The sequence below is a fragment of the Hoplias malabaricus genome, chromosome 17, assembly GCF_029633855.1.
Source record: "Hoplias malabaricus isolate fHopMal1 chromosome 17, fHopMal1.hap1, whole genome shotgun sequence".
NCBI classification, from domain to species: Eukaryota; Metazoa; Chordata; class Actinopteri; order Characiformes; family Erythrinidae; genus Hoplias; species Hoplias malabaricus.
The window spans coordinates 5598351-5620596 of NC_089816.1; the positions used below are offsets into that span (position 1 = coordinate 5598351).

Genomic DNA, 22246 nt, shown 5'->3' on the forward strand with positions numbered 1-22246 from the left:
AGCTATCTTGGCATTGCCCTGACTGCTTTGGATTTTTCATTGCGTTTGTGTGACCCACTTATGTCCAGGGCAATGATGACAAAAGCATTCCAGATGAGATTGATGAAGAGACTACTGACCAGATAAACTGTGTAGATGAGGGTCTGTATCATTAAATATACATCTGTACCTTATGAAATTGTGATATATTTATTTATTTTGTTTATTAATTTTTTTTGGGGGGGGGGCACTTATGAATTTAAGGGGAAGAAGACTCAGAAATATTGGAGACAACTCCAGAGGTGAAGGACCAAACAGATATGCAGTCCTCACAGGAGAGTTCTGTTGAGCGAGAAGATCCCCTTGGCAGTGTAAATGAGCATGCTGAAGTAGATGATAAGGAAAACAACAATGCAGCAGAGCCACCTGCCATTAGGTACAGAAGAAAAATATCTACGAACCCTCACGTTTTTTTCCCTACATGTTGACATGATGTTCTATAATCTTATACATAATTTGTTGAACACATCTGCTATACATCACCTGTAATATTAAAGCTTCAGTTGTCCATGTCTTCTCAGTAATTCCTGTTCAAAGACACGTCTGGTGGAGGGCTCAGAGTTTGTGAATGAGAACGCTAAGCTTGGGCTGAATGGGAAAGCAGGGCCTTGGGGCTTTGAAGAGTACATAGATCTGGGGGTTCACCCTAAAGGCAGGCCGCTCTTGGAGCCCGAGGTATGTAATCAGGCCCTAATAGACTGTGATGGGGGACAAGGCTGTCCCAGAGTGGCCTTTGAAGACAAGTCAGCACCTGTGAACTCCCTCCATCCACATCAGCCCATTGAAGCCCTATCTGGTGAGGAATTGCCCAATATCTGGTAAAATGTTAAGCTATTATACAGCTTTTAACATGTATTTTTATTTACTTGAATATATAGTTATATATATATTTAAATATATTAGTTGATTAATTGACATCAAATTATATGTATTGTTCTACATGAAAGTAAAAGTATAAAAACCTTTATCTAGTAATTGTATACAGTAATTGTTTGCCCCCCTCTCTCTCTCTCGTTTCACCTTTTCCCTGTTCTCTTTCAGAAATGTGAGTTGACATCTTTGCTCAGGGCCAGTTGCTAATTGCACTCCATGACGCATGTCCAGTAGAGTTCCAAAGTCTCTTCTTGACAGCCAGAGAAACTCCGAGCCACAGAGAAAAGCCTCTGTACCTCAGAGAATAAGGTGGATCAAAAATATTAAGAAAAGAAAACAAAATATGCTTCAGGGAAAATGTATTTTTTCAGTGTGCTTGTTACTTATATTCTCTGCCTCAGTTCTAGCTGTTTTTGTCTTGTCAGTTTTTTACAATTTTTTTTTCCTTTTTTTGTGGTGGTGTTTTTTGTGGGGCAATCCCTTTGTAATTTATTCATTTATTTGATTATTTTATTATATTGTTGTACCCCTTTTTGTTCACGTTGTACGTTAATTTCACAAACTTTCCACCCCCCCACACATTTCCATTTCCATTTTTGATGAACTCGCTGAAAAGATATTAAGTCTGTGAGTTTGTGGATCCAAGCAGACAGGTTTGCTTTAAAACATGGCAATGTATTGAATGAGATCTATCAGTCCAGGCAGAAAAGAGCAATTCTGTAGTGGTCAGAGGTAAAAGATGTCCTCCAGACATCTCAGACAGACAGTTTAAAATCTGAAACTGAATTAAAAGTAAGGTCCTGGAATGTGTCCTAGATTTAGCCTGACCGCTCGTGCAGATACCCAAAGACTGCTGTGGTTTTTGACTTCCCCAGACAAATTTCCTTAAAACTCCACTGTGCTTTGCTGAGGTTACTGTTTAATACAATGCATCCACCGATTGCATTTAGTTTCTTGCCTGTGTTCTCAACTTTCTGTTGAAAACTAATGTGATGACCCAGAGCCAACGGGCTCTCTGTTACTGTTTGACCTCCCCACTGTTGTGAAGCATTCCTTGTATAAAGTTTGTATATAGCTAATCTTGGTCTAGATATTTCAGGAAAAAAGGTCTGGTTTAAAAGGTTTAAACTTAAAGCTGAATTTCAAACTCAGCCAAAAGATTTGCCAATTCCTTTGGGTTTTAAAGGATGAAGGAGCTCAAGGCAAATATTCTCGTGAGCACTTGTCAGTAGTTGGAGTACCAAGGTTATAGGTTTCAGGTGAATAATTGTTTTCCTAATTTCTTGACATTTTCTTCTTCTACATGTACATAAGCGTTAAACATGCTTAGTTTATATATATATATATATATATATAATTTCCTGGAACTACAGTACAATAAATTTTGGATGTAGGCATGAATCAATACGACAAGTAGTTTAAGCACAGTAGAATTACTGTAATTTCTGTTTGATCATCGCACATTTAAATGAGACATTTTGTTGTTCACTTAAGGTTTAGTCAAAGGTAATTTGGTGCATTTTCAAAGCTTGAATGACTGGAAGTGTTCTTGAAGGCCCTGAGTTTCCTGAGGAGTCCATTGGTTTCAAATGGGTTTTGGGACTACCGTTTGAGTTCTGTCTTGGTTATTCTCTTTTTCTTGTTTTTCTACTCATTCCATCCAGTGGTCCAATGCTCCACACCTAATTTTATATCTTCTTGTAAAACTGCTTGAATTACTTTTCAAATGTGCTACTAAATTTCTCCATATTAAAATATTTAAAATCATTTCTACATATGTAAGTATTATGTACATAATCAGTATTAGGCTGTTATGAATGGGGTATAGAGGGAACTGTTTGGAGAGTCTCCATCTGGTACATTCAAGACTTGAGACTCAGGGCTGTTACTGAATATGATTTCAAATAGGAATCTACCTGATCAGAACACTCATAGATCAAGTGCGGTCTGTACTTGACTCAACTCTGCAGCCTTTGATCGATCGTTCTTATTGGATGTCACTCTAGAGTCTGGGTTTGTGTTTTCTGGTGGTGGAACCTAATGAATGAAAACTGAATGTCGCTAGAGGGCATATGCAAGTTGCTGGTAAAATATGCTTCATTGCTGCTGTAAGACTGATTTAATTACATAACATGAAGCGTATGGACTTTGTTTGAAGATGAAGGTAGTGAGTTTAAACAGGATGCGAAAGGAGGGTTTACTCAGGATTGGCCTTGTAGAGGTGTTCTTCTGTCGGTGTGATAGTACTCCTTGTAGTCTGGATACTTTTAAGCGAAAGCTTGAACTTCACAAGCTTATGTCCAATAGAGGATGGTCCAGAAGATCATGGACTATGATGTGTGGTTGTTGGTTTTTGCTGTACACTGAATAACTCAGAAATGTGTCAGAGGCAACTGAGCATAGAAAATTAACTAAATAACCTATTAATTGCTTTTTTTCCACTAAATAATTTGAAGACACATTGAAAATATATCATATCTTGTTTTTAAATTCATTTAAATCAATCCATATTATTTCAGGACAAAAGACACTAGCGCTGTAAAGCTTTAGATACCGCAAACTAAGGAATTTCATTGGTACACCATTCGACCAAACAAGAGAATACTAACAGAGTAGTGTGAGGAGTTCCTGTGCTTAGTAAGTAAAGGAGATCCTCTATTTTGTCTTTTCTGCAACACTTCCTTAACACCACGTTGTTTGCAAAAACACCCTTTAAGTGCTTTAAGTTGTGGTGTGGCTGCTGCAGTCAGCTATTGGTCAGTGTAGATTGGTTGAGTGTTTGTTGCCTGTCAGCACATACTGTTTCAGACAGGTTTGCTGCTTCTCTTTAAAACCTTTACATTTTGGGCTTCAGAGCTGATCTCTTATTACTGTACTCACAATGCTGGTAGAATAGGAAGGTGCCTTAGATTAAAATAGGCTATATATTTATTTTCCTATATTAATAACTAAACGTGGATACTTTGGCCATGACAATCATTTTACTTGACCAAGGATCTATTTTTGTTTGTCTCTCCCTTCAGTCAGGCATATTGAAATATCCCTGACTACAAATTATATTTGTGAATACATCCAACGTGTATTGAAGTAACTGTTAAAATAAAGTTTCGCAAGACAGTAGAAATAAATGCAGTTTGTTAACCTAGTGTTTTTAGTTGTCTTTTCTCATCTTTTCTTTTTGCTATATGTCAATTTCAGGGTCACAGTGTATCAAGTTACGTGCTCTTGTGTTCAGATAAATCATTTAGGCAAACGTTTGAAATTTGTCATTTTTACTTCACTCAAAATGCAGTGGTTACAGTATATGTTGACATGCCAAGGTTTCCCTGCTCAATGTAGGCCACACACAGTTGTAATTTCAGAAAGATTATACATGTTATGTGAACCAAGCCAAGTACATTTTCACAAAGAAACTATTGACCTTTTTAAAAAAAAAAAGTATCAAGACAAGAAATGTTTCCAGTACGTTAAATTGGATTTCACACATTTCAAACTTAAGCTAGATTTATAAGGTTTTATTATTATTATTGTTGTAATTGTATTATCTCTGACCACCAGAAGCATCTGTTGCTGTTAAACTGCTGATAAAATGTAATTTATTATACAAATTTCATGCCATTAACTATTTTCTGCTTATAAAAATATTGATGCTGCTCATCACCTATTTGCCTCGATGAGTTAATGGATCTAGTATGTTTCTTGACCACACTTTTTAAAGTAACAGGCAAAAATACTAATGCATACCAAAAATGAATAGAAGCTATTAGCCACAGTGATCTGATTTGGAGTGTTCTAATTCTGTGACTCGTTCTTTTTCTGAACATTCTTCTGAAATAAAATAAGCATAGACGTCATCTCTGGCCCTTACAGCTTTTTGGCACAGTCGGTGCAGTAGATGTGCTCTCCATTGATGACAAAGCGCTTGTGGGCCAGGGACAGAGAGCACTTCTTGCAGTTGAAGCAGTACTCATGCCAGGTTTTGTCCTCGTAGTTTACCACGTTGGTCCCTCTGCCAAACCCTAAAAGATCGGAGTAGACAAGTATGCTCAGAACATTGTACTACTGGAAAGCAACAACCTATTTTTATTAAAATGCAACTCCAATGAGATGAATTAAATTGCACTGTATTCTCTGATTAATCAGTTTATATCCCATAGAGCAGGGGTGCCACAGAATGTTACATCTTTGGCACTGTGTCAGCACATTATCATTTTTATATTTTATGTATAATTAATGTGAAATGCAAAAACACCCATCTCAATGTTCATTCATTCATTATCTGTAAGCGCTTATCCAATTCAGGGTCGCAGTGGGTCCAGAGTCTACCTGGAATCATTGGGCGCAAGGGGGGAACACACCTTGGAGGGGGCGCCAGTCCTTCACAGAGCAACACAGACACACACACATTCACACACTCACTCACACACACACACATTCACTTTTGAGTCGCCAATCCACCTACCAACGTGTGTTTTTTGGACTGTGGGATCCTCCGGAGCACCCCACGCGGACACGGGGAGAACACACCAACTCCTCACAGACAGTCACCCGGAGCGGGAATCGAACCCACAACCTCCAGGCCCCTGGAGCTGTGTGACTGCGACACCTACCTGCTGCTAAATATTTACCGGTGATGGGATTCTGACATCCAGAACACTTCTTGGCTACGGAAGTCTTGTAGCAGTCCACACAATAGAAGTCATCCTCATGGGCAGTGAAGCGAGCACCACTCAGGGGTTTCTTGCAGGTGTGGCACACAAAGCACTCGGAGTGGTAAGGCTTGTCCTGATAGTTGATCCCACCGGAGGTAATGGCCTGGAGAAAGGTTGGTCAAACATTGTTAAAGAATATATGATTAAAAGTACATAATTCTAGCCTATGTACTTCACAGTAACAACATATGATTTACTACTATACAAGGATACTATACTATATAAATTTCCAAAACTCATCAATTTATTATTTAAGTATAAAGAACATGGGATTCTTTACTACTAACCCACCAGAACTCAACGTTACTAAGTGTTTGTGATTATCTGGATCAGAAGATTTTAACATGAAGCAAAAAGACTTGAAAGGAAATTAATCTGTATTAAATTTAATAGATGGATAGTAATATATTTTTTAATAATTGGTTGTGCAACTTGGTTAATACCAAATGGTTAATTTGATAAATATAAAACATAATTGCAGTGTTTAATATTGTTATATAATGGGTAAGGTGTGTGTGTGTGTGTGCGTGCGCTTGTTTCCCACAGCAGTCACCTCCTTGCAGCGGGCACAGTGCTTGGCAAATTTCTTCTCATGGCAGGGGCCACAGTAGAAGTCATCTCCCTTGGTCAGGAAGCTCTGAGAGGTGATGGGCTGTTTGCACTCAAAGCAGATGAAGCACTGCTCATGCCAGACTTTATGCTTGTACTCCACATTTTTATCCCCTGAGGAATGTAGAGTTTAAAAGCAGTCATTAAAAAAAGTCCTTTCATTGAACAGATATTGCTTTAATAAAAAACAGGAATCTCATGATTGTTTTCTTCCAGAAAATGCTGAAGTGAAAGGACACCATTTAACTTACAACAAGTACAACAGTTAAAAAGCGTGAGCTGTGTCAGCTGTCTTTCCTTGCTTCTCATGCCTTGAACCCATTTACTCCCTTTTCCCTTTTGCAATGTCATGTAAGTGTACACTTCAAAGAGGGCTTTAAGGCAAATGCTGAGAACTGGGACAAGGCCTATAACTATCGCTGTAATGTGGGCCCAGTGTCCCCAAAAACGTATTAGTGCTAAGATCATCTCAACAGGGAGAGAGTGTTCAGTGTGATAGTCGCTCTACCACTTTAGAATTGTCTTTGTTCTTAGATGTTTTTGGGAAACTCAGCTGTTTAGTATGTAGTACTCAGTATCTAAGTGTTACTAGACGGAGCGGATCACACACCGGGCATGATGACTTTGTAGCAGCCCTGGCAGCGAGCGGAGTCCTCCTTGGCTCCACACTTCCCACACATGATTTTCCCATCGTCTCGAGCCGCAAAAGGCTCATTGGCCAATGCCTTGTAGCACTTGGCACAGCGGAAGCAGTCTTCATGCCAGTGACGGGTCTTGTGGGTCAGCTCCTGAAAAAACAGCAAGAGCACTTATCTAGGGTGACCAGATCTGAGATCTGTGAAAAAGAGGACACGTCTCCGGGAGGGGGGCGACTACTGACGTGCAGAGTGACCAATTAAATGTTTACAGAGAAGGCTATCCACCAATAACGGTAGCTCTACAGTCGGACCGTCCAATCAGAAGATTTTAGGCTACTTCACCACGCCCCCTTTTCACTTAAGCGAACCAATCGGAGTAGGGGAGGGCGGGACTAGTTTGTGAAGGAAACTTCTCGAAGTTCTATGTAAGCTCTAGAAAAACAAAATCCCGGATGTTTGTGAAAATCCGCCCGGACATGTTTTGAAGTCTAAAAAAGAGGACATGTCCGGGTAAAAGAGGACGTCTGGTTCCCCTAACTTATCCCGTCAGAATGTGCCGAACATTGAATAATGGCATTTTTAATACTGGAAAAGTTCACTAAAAATAGGCCGGTCAACTATGTGGCCAACAGTTTTTGATCAACTGCTTATTCAATATTTAATAATAATAATAATCATACATTATACTCAATTCTTATATAGTGCTTTTTTATTATTTTATTTTTATTAATAGAAAGTTATTTCTACCTTGGCGTCAACTCCGATTGGGCGACGACACTCTGTACAGGTGTTGGCACAGATCTTGTCGAAGCATCGAGGACACACGTTCTTATCATCTTTCTTCACATACTTCTTGCCCTGCAGGTTGTCTCTGCAGTAGAAACAGTCGAAGCGCTCCGTCATGGTGGAGCTTAGGTAGCTGCGAGGACCTGGAAGACAAGAGCAGTGACACATTGCAGAATCATTCTTAAATTCTGTACCTGTGTGTAAATATTGGACTGGGTAGGCCAGGGGCTCTGTTCCATGTATTTAACAATGTTTTGAAATAATACTTATACTTTATTATATTCAAGTATTTGTGAGGAGTGTGGTGTGTTCTCTCTGTGTCTGCGTGGGTTTCCTCCGGGTGACTGTCTGTGAGGAGTGTGGTGTGTTCTCTCTGTGTCTGCGTGGGTTTCCTCCGGGTGACTGTCTGGGAGGAGTGTGGTGTGTTCTCTCTGTGTCTGCGTCGGTTTCCTCCGGGTGACTGTCTGTGAGGAGTGTGGTGTGTTCTCCCTGTGTCTGTGTGGGTTTCCTCCGGGCGACTGTCTGTGAGGAGTGTGGTGTGTGTTCTCCCTGTGTCTGTGTGGGTTTCCTCCGGGTGACTGTCTGTGAGGAGTGTGGTGTGTTCTCCCTGTGTCTGTGTGGGTTTCCTCCGGGTGACTGTCTGTGAGGAGTGTGGTGTGTTCTCCCTGTGTCTGTGTGGGTTTCCTCCGGGTGACTGTCTGTGAGGAGTGTGGTGTGTTCTCCCTGTGTCTGTGTGGGTTTCCTCCGGGTGACTGTCTGTGAGGAGTGTGGTGTGTTCTCTCTGTGTCTGTGTGGGTTTCCTCCAGGTGCTCCGGTTTCCTCCCACAGTCCAAAAACACACGTTGGTAGGTGGATTGGCGACTCAAAAGTGTCCGTAGGTGTGAGTGAATGTGTGTGTCTGTGTTGCCCTGTGAAGGACTGGCGCCCGCTCCGGGGTGTATTCCCGCCTTGATTCCAGGTAGGTTTTGGACCCACCACGACCCTGAACTGGATAAGGGTTACAGACAATGAATGAATGAATTTGTGAGAGTTCACTCAGCACCTCACGCTTTGTTCCTAATATCCTTGGTATCTGTTTTTAAAAGCATCAACTGTTGTGTTTTTTTTTTACTTTAAAATGTAATGACTACAACTGGATTATAGTTAAATAAGCTGTTCTTTGCACATCAGCAGGCCTATAAAAATATCGATGGTATATACTGCCAACATAAGACTCACCACAAGAGGGCAATATAGTTTATAGATAAAATATTTTCTGAATTATCTCAGGTCTGGTACAGTTTTCTTATTTTATTTTATTTTATTTTATCACATCATCATTAAATCTCACACCTCATAAAAATATAACGCAGCCCTAATAATTTCAAGATGTTTCAAGAACATGAATCATTTCAACTCCAGGTTCTTGCTGTGGTTGTACTGAACCTGTGTAAAAAATACAAACACTATGATGCTTTATAGCTGGGCTGGTGACTCAGAGTTTCGCTTATAGCTGTGCCCTTGAGGCTGAAAGACAAAACTTGGAGGATGAATGATTCTGATCACAGCCGCACTGCTTCTGTGTGAGAGTAATCACATATAGCCTAGCAACAGCATGCCAAACTGCCAAAGGGAAGTGTGTGAAGGGACTCTAACACAGTCTCTCACAATCAAATCCTCTAGACTACTGTTCACATTCATGCCTGTTAAAGCTAGTAGCCAGAGCTGCATTCTTTGGCCATCAAAATTGGCCTTTATATTTTTAGAAGGACACATTTGGTTTGCCCAGTTGATGTATCCCTCTGTCAACAACTTACTACTGGCCTCAATGTAAACAGACTCTTCCACCATAATTCCACTCATTAACATTCCTTTGATGGTATCAAAAAGAACGTATCATGCTCCAGATTTCTAAATGTTAGAGGCCTGAGTAAGAATATGAAACTACAAAAACTAATAGAAGAAGGACCAAAGAAGTAGGCGAATGCAATGCTGGTTTCAGAAAATGCCTTTAAATATATAAGAGATCACTGGTTGATCAGCATTTTCTCAAAATCTAAGATCATCCCATTTCTAAAGATTTGCATTGACATGATCACGATCACAAAAATATGATTGTATTTAACCGTATAATCGTATATTACATACTTTCTCTCAGACATTACTACAGTGTCTAAGTGAGATTTGGGTTGACGGCTGAAGGCTTTTTACATGCTGCGGACAAATGTAATAGAAACTGAAAGCTTTCTCTTTCTAGAGCAAAACAGAGCATGGAATTCAAATAGGAGCTCACATAGGTTTTATGAGGATTGATGTGGCATGAGGTTTTTTTTATTTTTATATTAAATAACTCAGGGTAGAATGGATGCCCACTGTAAATATCCTCCCCTCAGTTATATCCTCATCTGAAGCTCCAAAATACTGGTTTCTCATCACCTAGGAGAAGGCAATGTTTGTGCTGTGGAATGTGAATTTCAACATCTCTGTGACCTGCCTAGTATGAGAGCATTAAGCCTTAGAGCATCCACACTGTATCACACAGCTGCCCCGAGGATAATCCTTTTGGTGCACTATGCCAAGGTTCCTTTTGCCGCAGAGGGGCCATCATGACCGTGGTGAAAAGGTCTAGATAAGAGTCAAGTGAGTCAGCCAGGCCAGGAACAGCCACCTATCAATATATATATATATATATATATATATATATATATATATATATATATATATATATATATATATATATATATATATATATATATATATATATATACACACACACAGTACTGTGCAAATGTCTTAGGCAGCTGTGAAAACGAGATATAAACAGCTATTTATCTGAGCAGTAAGAATAAAACTAGAATAATAATGAAGAATAACATTGCTACAGCAAGTATGTTATTCTGTTTGTTAATGTGTTTGGGTTAATCCTGTCCAAGTTTCTCCTCATGGAATTCCAGTGTTGTCTGAGGTTATCATCCAGCACCTAGTTTTACCAGTAAATAAATACTTAATTTTGTTAAATCAAGTGTGCCATTGATTTAAAGTATCCACAGAATCAAGGAGAATATCTGGAATAAATTTTATTCCTAACAATATCTCACAACACGTCTAAAATAATCATTTATATAACGACACGAGAAAATAAATCATTATAATAATTATCAAACATAATAATAAAATTCAGTGCCTTCACGACTTTAGCACAGTAAAATATAAAATTATGTCGCTTAGCAGCCATAGGAAATCATTTATAAAATACATTGCTTGATAAAAGGGGTTTATGAGTGAACTTAAAAAAAAAAAAAAAAATTCTGTTCACTTTTCAAGGTTGGTTTTATTAATCAAATTCAAATTTATTGCAGTGAACCACAAGTAGCTAAAATATTTAAAGCACAAAAAATATTCCCTAAAATGCCAGATTAAAGGAGTTTGCACATTCACACACTTCATTTACACACTTCTAAAAAAGATCAGCTGAAAGTGTGGTTAGGAATTAAAAATTATTTGTTTTTAAGGCTCATTAAAAAAAAAAAAAAGACCTAAAAAGACCTCGCCAATGTGTTCCAACACCACTACCATAACGTGTAAGTTGATCAATTAATAAACCGGTAATGAAAAACAATTTCAAGGCCCATATCACACAGGGCCACAATTTTAAGACACAAAATAGACATTTGGTTCTCCAACTGGTTCCCCTCCTCCCACACCTTTACCTGAGTGTCTGTAGAAAGCCATGACTGGTTTCTAGAAGAGATTTTGGATGAAGAAGAAGGATGCCAGGAGCAAACAAAAGTATCCACAGAGAGGTAGGGTACTTTAGTGCACACTTCAGTGAATACAGTATATATGCACATTCAAAACCACACCCTCACCCAATTAGCCTTGATATCCCACTCTCTGCCCCTATTACCCCCAATACTACACAGACCCCAAAGAACCATGCCTGGACCTTCCTTTATCGTCACCAAACCACCATCTGCTCAAACCATGTTTGGAAAAAGTGGCCTGAAAGGTTTGGGGGGTGGAGGGTACAGAGGGTTAGAGAGTGAATTCCTTGGTTGTGACATCAGAGCAGAGAATAGAGGAATTCCAGTAGGTCTGAGCTGGGATCTAGATGCAGGACAGCATCTTCTTGACATTTGCAGGTTTGACATTTGTGGGCTGAGCTGAAATGGATGAGAGGGTTGAGTGATGTAGTAATTACTGAGGATGAGTCAGAGGCCTTTGTCAGAACTGTGTTTCTTTCATCTAGCAGAGCTGTTTGGACGTGCTTACACTACCCAGTACACTTGATCGTTTTGCTGGTTTGGCTGTTTACAAAAGAGGTTTGAGCTCTACGACTAATAGCATAAATGTGCTTAATGTGTAGGTGTTTACCATTTATCTAAACTGTTCTGTTTTGCTGGAGAGTGATGAGCAAATGTGGGAGATGTCACTTCTATGGCCATTTATGCTTTCATGTACTGGCTTCTAAATCTAAGCACGGTCTGACCGCGTTTCATCTTTCCATTAATAGAGCAGTACTCACCTTTAGTTTATGCCGTCTGTTTAAGCAAAATGATTTACAGCTTTGATTCACATCCACTGGTTAGAAGCTCAACAATAAACTGCTGAAACAGAGCCATAATGGCAGGACAGGTTTGAGGTTACTAACGCAGCATGACAGAAACGTATAGCATCAAGTTTGGGTTGGCGTCTTTCGGTTTTAGGCTGTTTCAATAGCGAGTGGCATTTGAGAGCCTTTGTTTCGGTACTCAGAGCAGGCCTGCAGAGGCTTTAATAATGCTCAGTGCTGTACAAGCTCAAACACTAGTCACATTTTAAATTTGGTGATGTTGATTGCCAAGTATGTCCCGGCTAAAATTCTTGCTCAAGAGTAAGTGTGTGATTAAAGGAACAAAAATGGAGCCACCTCATTTGTCAGTGTTAAACACTTCTCCAGGCTTTGTGGGAATGATTTCCTTGAAAGGAGTGAAGCCAAGAACAGGCTGCAGTAAGAGTATACACAAATTAATGTACGGCAGCCACACTGGACATCTACAAATTTAGAATTTTTACTGTGAACATAAAATGACCACCGGTATGTCCAACAGAACAGATACATTCAACAGGAAAAGTAATCAGAATGGAAAACAACTCTAAAACCACACTATAAAGCCAGTGAATGATGGAGCCAGTGATTATTGTCTTTACTGCATTTTTCCCCTACACTAATGAGTTTTCCATGTGTTCCATTAACTCTATCACACTTGGGACTAGACATGGATAACAAAGGATTTTGAGTACATTACAAACACACTACACATTTGTTTATATTAGAGTCTGCCAATGGATTAAGCTACACATAGTTGTTAATGACTGAGCAGGTGTCTCTCTAGTGAAATCTTGGAATTTCATAATGTTTGTGTTATTCACACCTTTCTGTTATTGTGGACATATAGTGATGAAAAGCACTGAAATTCTAATAATTAAATCATTTGAATTTCAAAATAGTTTGCTTTAAAAATGGATTCTAGGGAAACAATCCAGGTCAGGACCTTTGCAATAGTTTGGCAGAAAGTGGTAAATGTGCCAAAAACACTCGCCTGTTGGTGGATGTATGTTAGCATTGGAACCATTTTCCATATTCATGTCCATAATATTTATGAAAGGAATGTTGACTTTGTCCTGAGTGGGTCATTAGGTTGTCAGACGATGAAGGTATCTATGAGATATGAGATATCTATCTGTGACTGGGGTAGACAATAGAAGTGGAAGTGCTTTCTGGTTTCCCACCTGTCTTCTGCTGAGACCCTGTCTTCTGAACACCAAAAATAGCCCTGTTCACTCCCACTGGCACCATCCCCAAACACTGACCCACTCTTCTGTTATCTAGCCCACCCCACCCCCCTCGAAATCTGTCACAACCATCTGCAACCTATTCACCACAGTCACTGACCTTCAAGGTCAACATTGTTCACAGCAAAAAAGAAATAAAATATAATATAATAAAAAAAAACAATTGCCATACTAGAGAAATAACAAGAATATCTTTTCAGAAAATTATTGATTGATTATGAAACTGAACGTTAACTTCTATAACCACTTCCCCCTGACCAGGGTCCAGGTGGGTTCAGGGATCTGTAAGATATGCCAACGCTAACACACATTAGAGCAAGGAAGTGAAAACGAATACACACTGGCGCTCTTTGAAGATCAGTGTGTTTTGTGCTTGTAATAGCTCCAGTCAGTGTGGTGCTTAGAGCACATCTTCAAACAGCTGACTGATGGAGAGCTTGGATGAAGGCCTACTGCACAGGCTTTGAGCTCCTCTTTGCTTTGACAACCTGATCAAAGTAATCAAGGACATCTAGCTTGGTTAGCCATATGGGGCTGATGCCAAACTCTGGCCCATCTGCAGAGGCCTGTGCTATGGGAGTGATCTCCTCTCTGAAGTATGTGAGGTAAAAGGTGTCCCTCACAGAGAGGCAGGAAGTCTGGGGTTGCCATAAAAAGTGAGTAAACCAGATCCACTAGCATGCCTATGCTAAGCTTTAACCCTATGCTCAGCAGCAGGGTATCATTGAGGGCCACAGAAGAATTGATCTGTGCAAGCAGATTACATGCACGGATTGTCATACTCATCTAAAAAATAAACGCCTGCTGTACTTTACACTGTATGCAAATTATATGAAAATAAACATGGTGCATTAGTACTGTTAATGAAAGTATATATTTTGACAGTGTCAGCACTGCCCATGAACAATATATTACACATCAATATATTACCATCAGCACCTATTAAGCTTTACATGAGGAGTTCCCTAATGTTTTAGTAAAAGGTGATGTGAATATAAATGTATATATAAATAAATTATTTCTTCAATATAAGGGACATTTCTTTGTGAGGTAAATACCCTGATTGTCTGACAGATTCATGGACGGACAGTCTCTGTGCTTTTCCACTCAGTTCACCCTCACACATTGGCACAGTGACTGGAAAAGGTGTTCACTGGCTGGAGATCAGAGCAGTCTGTTTTTACTGAGAGGGGTGTGTCAGCAGATTGGACTAGTGCTCTCTGCAAAAGTGATGGTTAGAGTCAATGACAGATTTAATGTCTGGTTAGTCACAAAATATTAAAGGGAACTGTTCAGTTTTATAAGTTCTGCACTGTGGCGTGTGTCCAGACAGATGGAGATAAACAGTAATAAAAGAGAAAGGCAAAAAAAAAAGGCTAGAACCAAGCATACAGTGCTGCTCCCAGTGGACAGAATGTCACAACAAGGACCTCTACAATGTGCTCAGCAGCACATTGCCTAATTAGGACCTCCAGTGCTGGGGGGCGGACGCTTTTGTTTCAGCCTCAGACGCCCCCTCTAGTGGGATGCAGGAAAGCACTCTGTGAGACTGAGGAAGTCCAGCTGCTTTAGGACTATTCAGTGATTAATTACACAATTTGTGATCCAAAAAACTCTCAATCAGTTCAGCCAGGATCACCATCAGTCACCTTGTTCAGGCCTTATATGGCGACAGCACTTACCACATCATGAATATTTCTGCAACGGATAATTTGCTGGGATGACTACTCCACAAGGAGAAGGTTCACTAGTGTACTAGTCAACTCGACAAGTGTGTGACTCAGCAAATATGACAGGCAGGTATCTGAGCAAAGCAAAGTATAGTCCACTGCTCAGGGAACACAGAGATAAAAGACATGGTAGATCTGCCAATGACATGATGCCATTGTTACAGCACAACCTCCAGGTGTTTACAGGTGGCTAGGGAAGAAGTAACTCATTGCTTTGGCTAAACTTTCCAGGGTTGAAGGATAAAATCCATTGTGATCCTAATGGGTTCTACATAACGTTATCAGTAACCTGACTTTTGATAACATCACATCTGCGTGAACACCCTATAATGAAAGGTATAATGAAAGGTATTGTTCTCATTTATAGATATAAAATGTCATTATATACATGAAGCTAAATTCTTTACACTGCCCACTAAAGTTGAAATACATTGCATATAATATTTAATAGTTTTGCTGTTATATTAAATATTAATATCTATACTGTTTTACTCAGAGGTGTAGACTAAAACCAGTTATGCGTTTTTACATATTTCAAGAAAAACACAGTGCTACACAGTACCGATTTACTCTTCCTACTTACTTTGGTAATCTGAACACTGCTTTTCAAATCTGCAGCACACTGAAAATTATTTGGTTATAACATTTGTAATAATATTTCTGACCCTGACACAGTGTTGGTGAAAGCCTTAAATTTGTTGTGACGTCTATGATGTGAGGACTCATGTATGGTGTGATTTTGGGAGGGCCTTTTTGCATCTTAGCATCTTTCATTCATTCATTCATTATCTGTAACCGCTTATCCAATTCAGGGTTACCGTGGGTCCAGAGCCTACCTGGAATCATTGGGTGCAAGGCAGGTATACACCCTGGAGGGGGCGCCAGTCCTTCACAGGGCAACACACACTCACTCACACACTCACACCTACGGACACTTTTGAGTCGCCAATCCACCTACCAACGTGTGTTTTTGGACTGTGGGAGGAAACCGGAGCACCCGGAGGAAACCCACACAGACACAGGGAGAACACACCAACTCCTCACAGACAGTCACCCGGAGCGGGGATCGAACCCACAACCTCCAGGCCCCTGGAGCTGTGTGACTGCGACACTAACCTGCTGCGCCACTGTGCCGCCCATCTTAGCATGTACACTATGTAAATTAGTTCTCATGTTCACACACTCTACATGTATTAGTGTTTTAATTAATGTGTATCAACTTCATGTCGTGACGTTTTCAGGAATATTGTCTTTTCTATGTTTACCCACTGGCACTTTAATGGAGAATAACAGGATATTTTCTGAAAGACTATTCTTTAAGTATCTTCTCTGTTATAAAATCACAGGTAACACATTATAATAAGAATACATTTATAAATGGTTTACAATTTGTTTATTAAGTGATTAGTAATTAGGCTGTAAACATTAAAATTCATTAATAATAATTTAGTCATAAAATCATTTAGAGATATAAAGGGCAACAGCAATTACTGAAAATTTCTTGGTAAAGTATAAGTGAAGACCACATTATCATCAGTGTCTAAAAAAGACATTCTATCAGTGGTTAATTGATTAAACTTGGTGAGTGAATGGTTAAACGTTTTAACAAATATGTGCCGAAGCTGACATTGTTAGTGTTGACTGATGGAGAAGACGAAGTAAGGTCAGTATCTGGCAAGATCTGAGGTGTAACAGCGCAGATGGATGTAGGTGCACTATTTGGCAAACAACAGATCACTGATACCCTTTACATATAAGTGTTATAAATTATTACTAATTACTTTTATGTGTTTACAGACAGATTAATAACCATTGTAAACTTTTATAAACCTTTGTAATTGTAGTCACTGAGCTGTATCTTTATTTCATCCCTGTACTGAATATATCACAACGATTTAAGACAGATATAAAACTGATTCATTTAATGACACTGTTCAGTGATAATACAGGCACCTTTCTGAATTTAATGGGGGGAATTTAAAAAAATTTCCAAGGTGTTATTTAAAATGTAATCAAGACGTAATCAAAGTCATTCAGAACATAGATGTTTTGGTCTGAAATACTTTAAAGAAATGTACCCAGTTTGAATTGTTCACACCAGTGATGATAGGAACCAGTCGTCTAAACAGATAACACTTCAAATATGCTTGAAAGGCTTGTTTATGCTCATTTTTATTTATATCTTATTCATTTTATACCAAGGTTTTAAGATATGCACAAATTAGCAAAATATTTCACAAAAATGAGTATGTATTATGTATAAATGAACAAACTAGTAACTTAACACTGAGGAAAGTAATATTTAAAAACTTACCGAAAAGCCAAGAATGACTGTCACAGCTGTTGCAGAAGTCTGGTGTAGCATATGCTTAGAGTTTGTGTCTCAAGCGTCGCTACAGCTCTTAAAAAGCCTGTGAGAGGAAAAAAAAACACACACACACACACACACACAGAGCAGGATGTGATCCAACTCCTCTTAGCTCACATCAACAATGATTTCAGACAGGAATTTACTCCCTCTCTGCTAATATACACTATAGCAATTACATGTGAATAAATCTCAACATCTAGGCTATAAAAGCTACTTCCCAGAAGCTTCAACCTCATAAGACTTTCTTAGGTAAAAAATAAAGCTTTAATGACAAATTATGTTTGCTGAAACAAGAACACTGTAATTGAGGCCAAGCCCGATTGTGCCCCCTTGTGGAGCCATCGTTAAATGTGAATGAGTATGTGAGTCACTTGATGCCATCACTTGAGATGAAGTTCCTAGCGGTATGTATTGTATGTATGCAAGTGTATGTGTATGTGTATGTGTGTGTGTTAGGTACAAGTAGCTAACACAGCTATTATCAAATTTAGAACACGGCATGATAGACCACTGCGCACCAACAATAACTTATAATTTTTTATTCATACTGTTCTCTGATTACAAACAGCCATTTGCCTATTTGTCTCCTTGTTTTACTCCAATGTCAACCAGGTTGCTCTCGAGATTTCTTTGTTATGGAAGGATATTTTTCTATGCCACAGTCACCTTGGCTTGCTCACTTGGGGCTTGGACCCAAAATCCTGAAAAGCTTTTTTTGTGACAACATTAATTCATTCATTCATTGTCTGAAACCACTTGTCCAGTTCAGGGCCGTGGTGGGTCCAGAGCCTACCCAGAAACACTGGGCGCAAGGCGGGAACACACCCTGGAGGAGGGGGGGGGGCACTCCTGCACAGGGCAATACACACTCACACCTACACTCTCAGAACAAACCTATGGTAGAGGTACATTATTGGTCACTAAAGGTACAAACAGTGTAAATGTACCTTTAAAGGTATAACAGTGTTTAAAAGTCCAGTTGTGTTCCCTGACGGTACATTACATACTCTTCTTTAGAAGGAGTGGTGAATATTTGTAAGTTTTCATTATTTAACTATGTCAAATAACAAAGATAATATATGTCCTGGAGATGGAATGGAGCGTACAAAATCAACACAATATTAAAAAGGTACAAATATGTACCCTTGAGGGTACCAACACAGAGACAGCAAAAGGTACCACCGCAGAGACAGGTTTTCTGACAGTGTATGGACACTTTTTGAGTCGCCAATCCAGCTACCAACGTGTGTTTTTGGACTGTGGGAGGAAACCAACGCCGACCCGAGAAGAACACACCAAACTTCTCACAGTTTGTGACAACATCTGTTGTAAAAAAATATTCTCAAAATGAACAGAATTGAACTTATGTCCTGTAGCGTCATGAATGATGACCTTTTGTGAAACGTTGCTGTCAATTTGGAAAGGTTTGGATGGGCAAAATTAGATTTTTTTGGAAAGGACTAGCGCCCCCTCCAGGATGTGTTCCAGCCATTCGCCCAGTGATTCCAGGTGGTCTCCAAACCCACCGCGACTCTGAACTGGATAATACAGACAACGAATACACAGTTACACAGTTTTGAAACGGTTCCCTGTGCCATCAGCAAAGTGTCCGAAAGCCAGTATCTGTCAAAATTCATCAGTGCCCACAGCTGGGTGACACGAATATGTGAGAAGGCATCTTACAGGGCTGAAAATGTATACTGGGATTTTTTTGAGACATATGCCACCATTAAGGCAACATCTATTCCTGGGAAGTCTGTGATTATTTCAGCAAGATAATGATAGGCTTAATCTGCATGTGCCGAAAGAACTTCAAGCAAGACTCAACTAAAACTGAACTTGTAAATCAGCAACAATTTGTACATTTAGTTCCCAAATGAAGAAAAAATAATCAAATGTAGGTAAAAGGATGAAGTAACACAGTGGTAAACGTGCATGTGACCCCACTTATTTTGAGTGTGTTTCAGGCACCATATTAAACTTTGTTTATGAAATATTTGGAAGATGATCAGTGAAAGCACTGGAAACTAATATTTTGGCAAATTAACAGTAGTTATTATAATATCCTATGTAAACCTACATTGATGCACACACTTTTAAATGACTGCAAGACTATAACGACGCAAACATTCTTTCAGTTTAGACCTTTGTAGCATAATTTTATAGTAGGGCACCAGTCCTTCACAGGGCAACACAGACACACACACATTCACTCACACCTACGGACACTTTTGAGTCACCAATCCACCTGCAACGTGTGTTTTTGGACTGTGGGAGGAAACCGGAGCACCCGGAGGAAACCCACGCGGACACGGGGAGAACACACCAACTCCTCACAGACAGTCACCCAGAGCGGGAATTGAACCCACAACCTCCAGGCCCCTGGAGCTGTGTGACTCCGACACCTACCTGCTGTGCCATCGTGCCGCCCGGTAACCATACAATGCTATATAAATGAGCCCTTGGGTGAGATTCCTACATTTACCTACATTTGTAACATAGTTATAGCTGTATATCTGGATAAGGATGAATACTAAACGGCATTAAAGTAAATGTTTGCCAGGTTCCTCAAGTAAGAACACAGCTAAACTGCAAAAAATGCAGAATTCATTGGAGTAATTTTGAATAAGACGCTCACAGCCTGAAAACATTCAAAGATGTGTCACCGCTGATGCTTGGAAGATTGTCTGCTGGGTTCTCCTGCGTTCCACAGACCACCAACTACTTAACTTCCAACCACTTGCCATTACCCACCATCATCAGTTACACTGAAGTAAATATGAACTTGGCTTAGCAACACTATCACTATTATTATTATTATAACCGTTTTTATTTAATTAATTAATTGATTAATTGATTGATTTTATTCGCTTTGTACAGTGGCGCAGCAGGTAGTGTCACACTTACACAACTCTGGATGTTGTGGGTTCAAGTCCAGCTCCTAGTGAGGAGTTTGGTGTGTTCTCCCTGTGACTGCATGGGTTTCCTCCCACAGTCCAACAACACTCGGGAGGTGGATTGGCGACTCACAAAGTGCCCATTGTTTCCGGGTAGGCTCCGGACCCACCACAACCCGGAACTGATAAGTGCTTACAGACAATGAATGAATGAGTCATCTGTTTTGATACCAATTCTGTGAAGCTGCTTTGTGACAACATCAGTTGTAAAAAGCGCTGTATAAATACATTTTGATTTGATCGGAATTTTCTGAAAAGAGCTAAATGAGTCTTATATGGAAAGTTAGCATAAAACAGAAGAAAATACCACATTTTTTGGAAGATCAGATACATTATTTCAAAACTTAATAAAAAAATCTTAATTGATATTATGTACTGGAGATGATGAAATCCTCAGGGATACACTTCTTTAACAGCACAGATTGTCTGGCACATCCAAACACTCTGTGGATGGGGTATGGCAAATGTAAATGTAGAAGTTTTTATTGCCATCTAGCTTCCCAGCATCACATTAACAAATAAAAGGAGAGACAGCTTTTTTTTTTTTACACTTTTTTTTACACTTTAACTTAAATCATGTCAATCAAGTAAAAATAAATAAATTAAAAAGATTGTGTTTATACACCCACGCACATATGAGAGAGAGAGAGGGAGAATTTTTAAGAGATAAGCATCTCGATTAACTAAACAAGCTCTAAGTCACAGTGTAAACAGATGCAAACACATGTTGAAATCAAAAGTAATCAGGTCTTGAAATAACGCAGAAGCCAACACTTCACCCAATGCATAAACCTCAGAGCAGGCCATTCAATTTGGCAACAGCTAAATAGAACCTGAGGAGCTAAACTGTAGCTTCACACAGACTCGGTAAACCAGTACAAATCTCCATGATATCACTAAAACGTTTCTGTAATATTAAAAAAAAAATGTTTATCTAATTATTTCTTTGGAGCACAGCAGCTGCCCTTTATTTTGTGTGAATATTTTATAATGAAGCCACCAGCTATAAGCCAATAGAGATGGTTGGGAAAGAAAGAAAAAAAAAAAAGAATGATGTGTGTTGACATTCATAATATTTATCAGAAATCTTTGAATATTGATTTATTAATGCATACAATATGATGGTGATTATACTGTTCATTAAAGAGGTTTTTGTTTCTTGAAATTAAGGATGTTTTGCCTCAAAATATCTCTAAAAAGCCTTTAATATTAAAAACCATAATTAAATAAATAAATAAACAAAATAGACATACTTTTGCATAAAAAAAAAAAAACTTTTCTTGACATTTGGGTGTCCCCAGACTTTTCAAAACAACTTCAACATAAACAGAATGCCTTCGATATTACTAATCCAGAAAGCATTATCCCAGTGAAGGGCATACTTGTGGAGTATTCGGACCATATAAGGACCATGTTACCTGATCCCACACTGTTCACTGCCTCTGCAGCAGGGTTTGGTCAGTTCCTGAGTGGGGGACAGTGTTACCCAGCTGTGAGGTGAAATAACTGCGCAGACATAAAGGAATCTACCCGTGACTGAAAAACAGCACTTTTGCACAGCTGCCTTTGGAGACACGCCAAATAACCCGGGAAAAGGGGAGTTATGGGAGTCTATAATTATATTGAGTGATCATGCTCTTGAGGCTTGTGACTTTGTCCGTAAAATATTAAAAAGATATAATCAGATGAGAAATGGTGCCAAACATTAACAGAATAG

The 22246-nt window shown here is 39.3% G+C and overlaps 2 protein-coding genes across 12 annotated transcripts in view; one reads left to right on the forward strand and one right to left on the reverse strand.

Moving 5' to 3' along the window:
• map7d3 (MAP7 domain containing 3) overlaps positions 1-3927 on the forward strand; it is a 29787-nt gene extending 25860 nt beyond the window's left edge. For 9 of the 10 annotated variants that reach the window (XM_066648599.1, XM_066648601.1, XM_066648603.1 and 6 more), the window contains 4 exons: positions 69-141; positions 244-415; positions 561-857; positions 1081-3927. In XM_066648599.1, coding sequence (XP_066504696.1) covers positions 69-141; positions 244-415; positions 561-857; position 1081 — 543 coding nt within the window. In that variant the 3' untranslated portion in view covers positions 1082-3927. The remainder of the gene's footprint in view (positions 1-68; positions 142-243; positions 416-560; positions 858-1080) is intronic. The other variant, XM_066648600.1, reaches the window with a different exon arrangement.
• A 214-nt stretch (positions 3928-4141) lies between these two features.
• On the reverse strand, positions 4142-17613 carry fhl1a (four and a half LIM domains 1a). Of its 2 annotated transcripts, none has more exons than XM_066648609.1 (6): positions 11347-11438; positions 7619-7800; positions 6844-7021; positions 6178-6347; positions 5541-5727; positions 4142-4931 (listed from the first exon to the last, which is right to left on the reverse strand). In XM_066648609.1, exons 1-6 carry the CDS (start codon positions 11366-11368, stop codon positions 4777-4779), a joined length of 894 nt encoding a protein of 297 aa, XP_066504706.1. In that variant the 5' UTR covers positions 11369-11438; the 3' UTR covers positions 4142-4776. The 2 variants fall into 2 exon arrangements, with proteins under 2 accessions (XP_066504706.1, XP_066504707.1); XM_066648610.1 differs by lacking the exon at positions 11347-11438 and adding an exon at positions 17516-17613 and having other exon boundaries at positions 4144-4931.
• Between the last annotated feature and the right edge of the window lie 4633 nt (positions 17614-22246).

Excerpts from the sequence above, each read along its gene's own strand:
- fhl1a (XM_066648609.1), bottom strand. The coding sequence starts at position 11,368 with ATGGCTTTCTACAGACACTCAG. Across the intron at positions 7,801-11,346 it reads GGCTTTCTACAGACACTCAG|GTCCTCGCAGCTACCTAAGC; the intron begins GTAAAGGTGTGG and ends CTTGTCTTCCAG. Across the intron at positions 5,728-6,177 it reads ACTGTGCCCGCTGCAAGGAG|GCCATTACCTCCGGTGGGAT; the intron begins GTGACTGCTGTG and ends ACCTTTCTCCAG.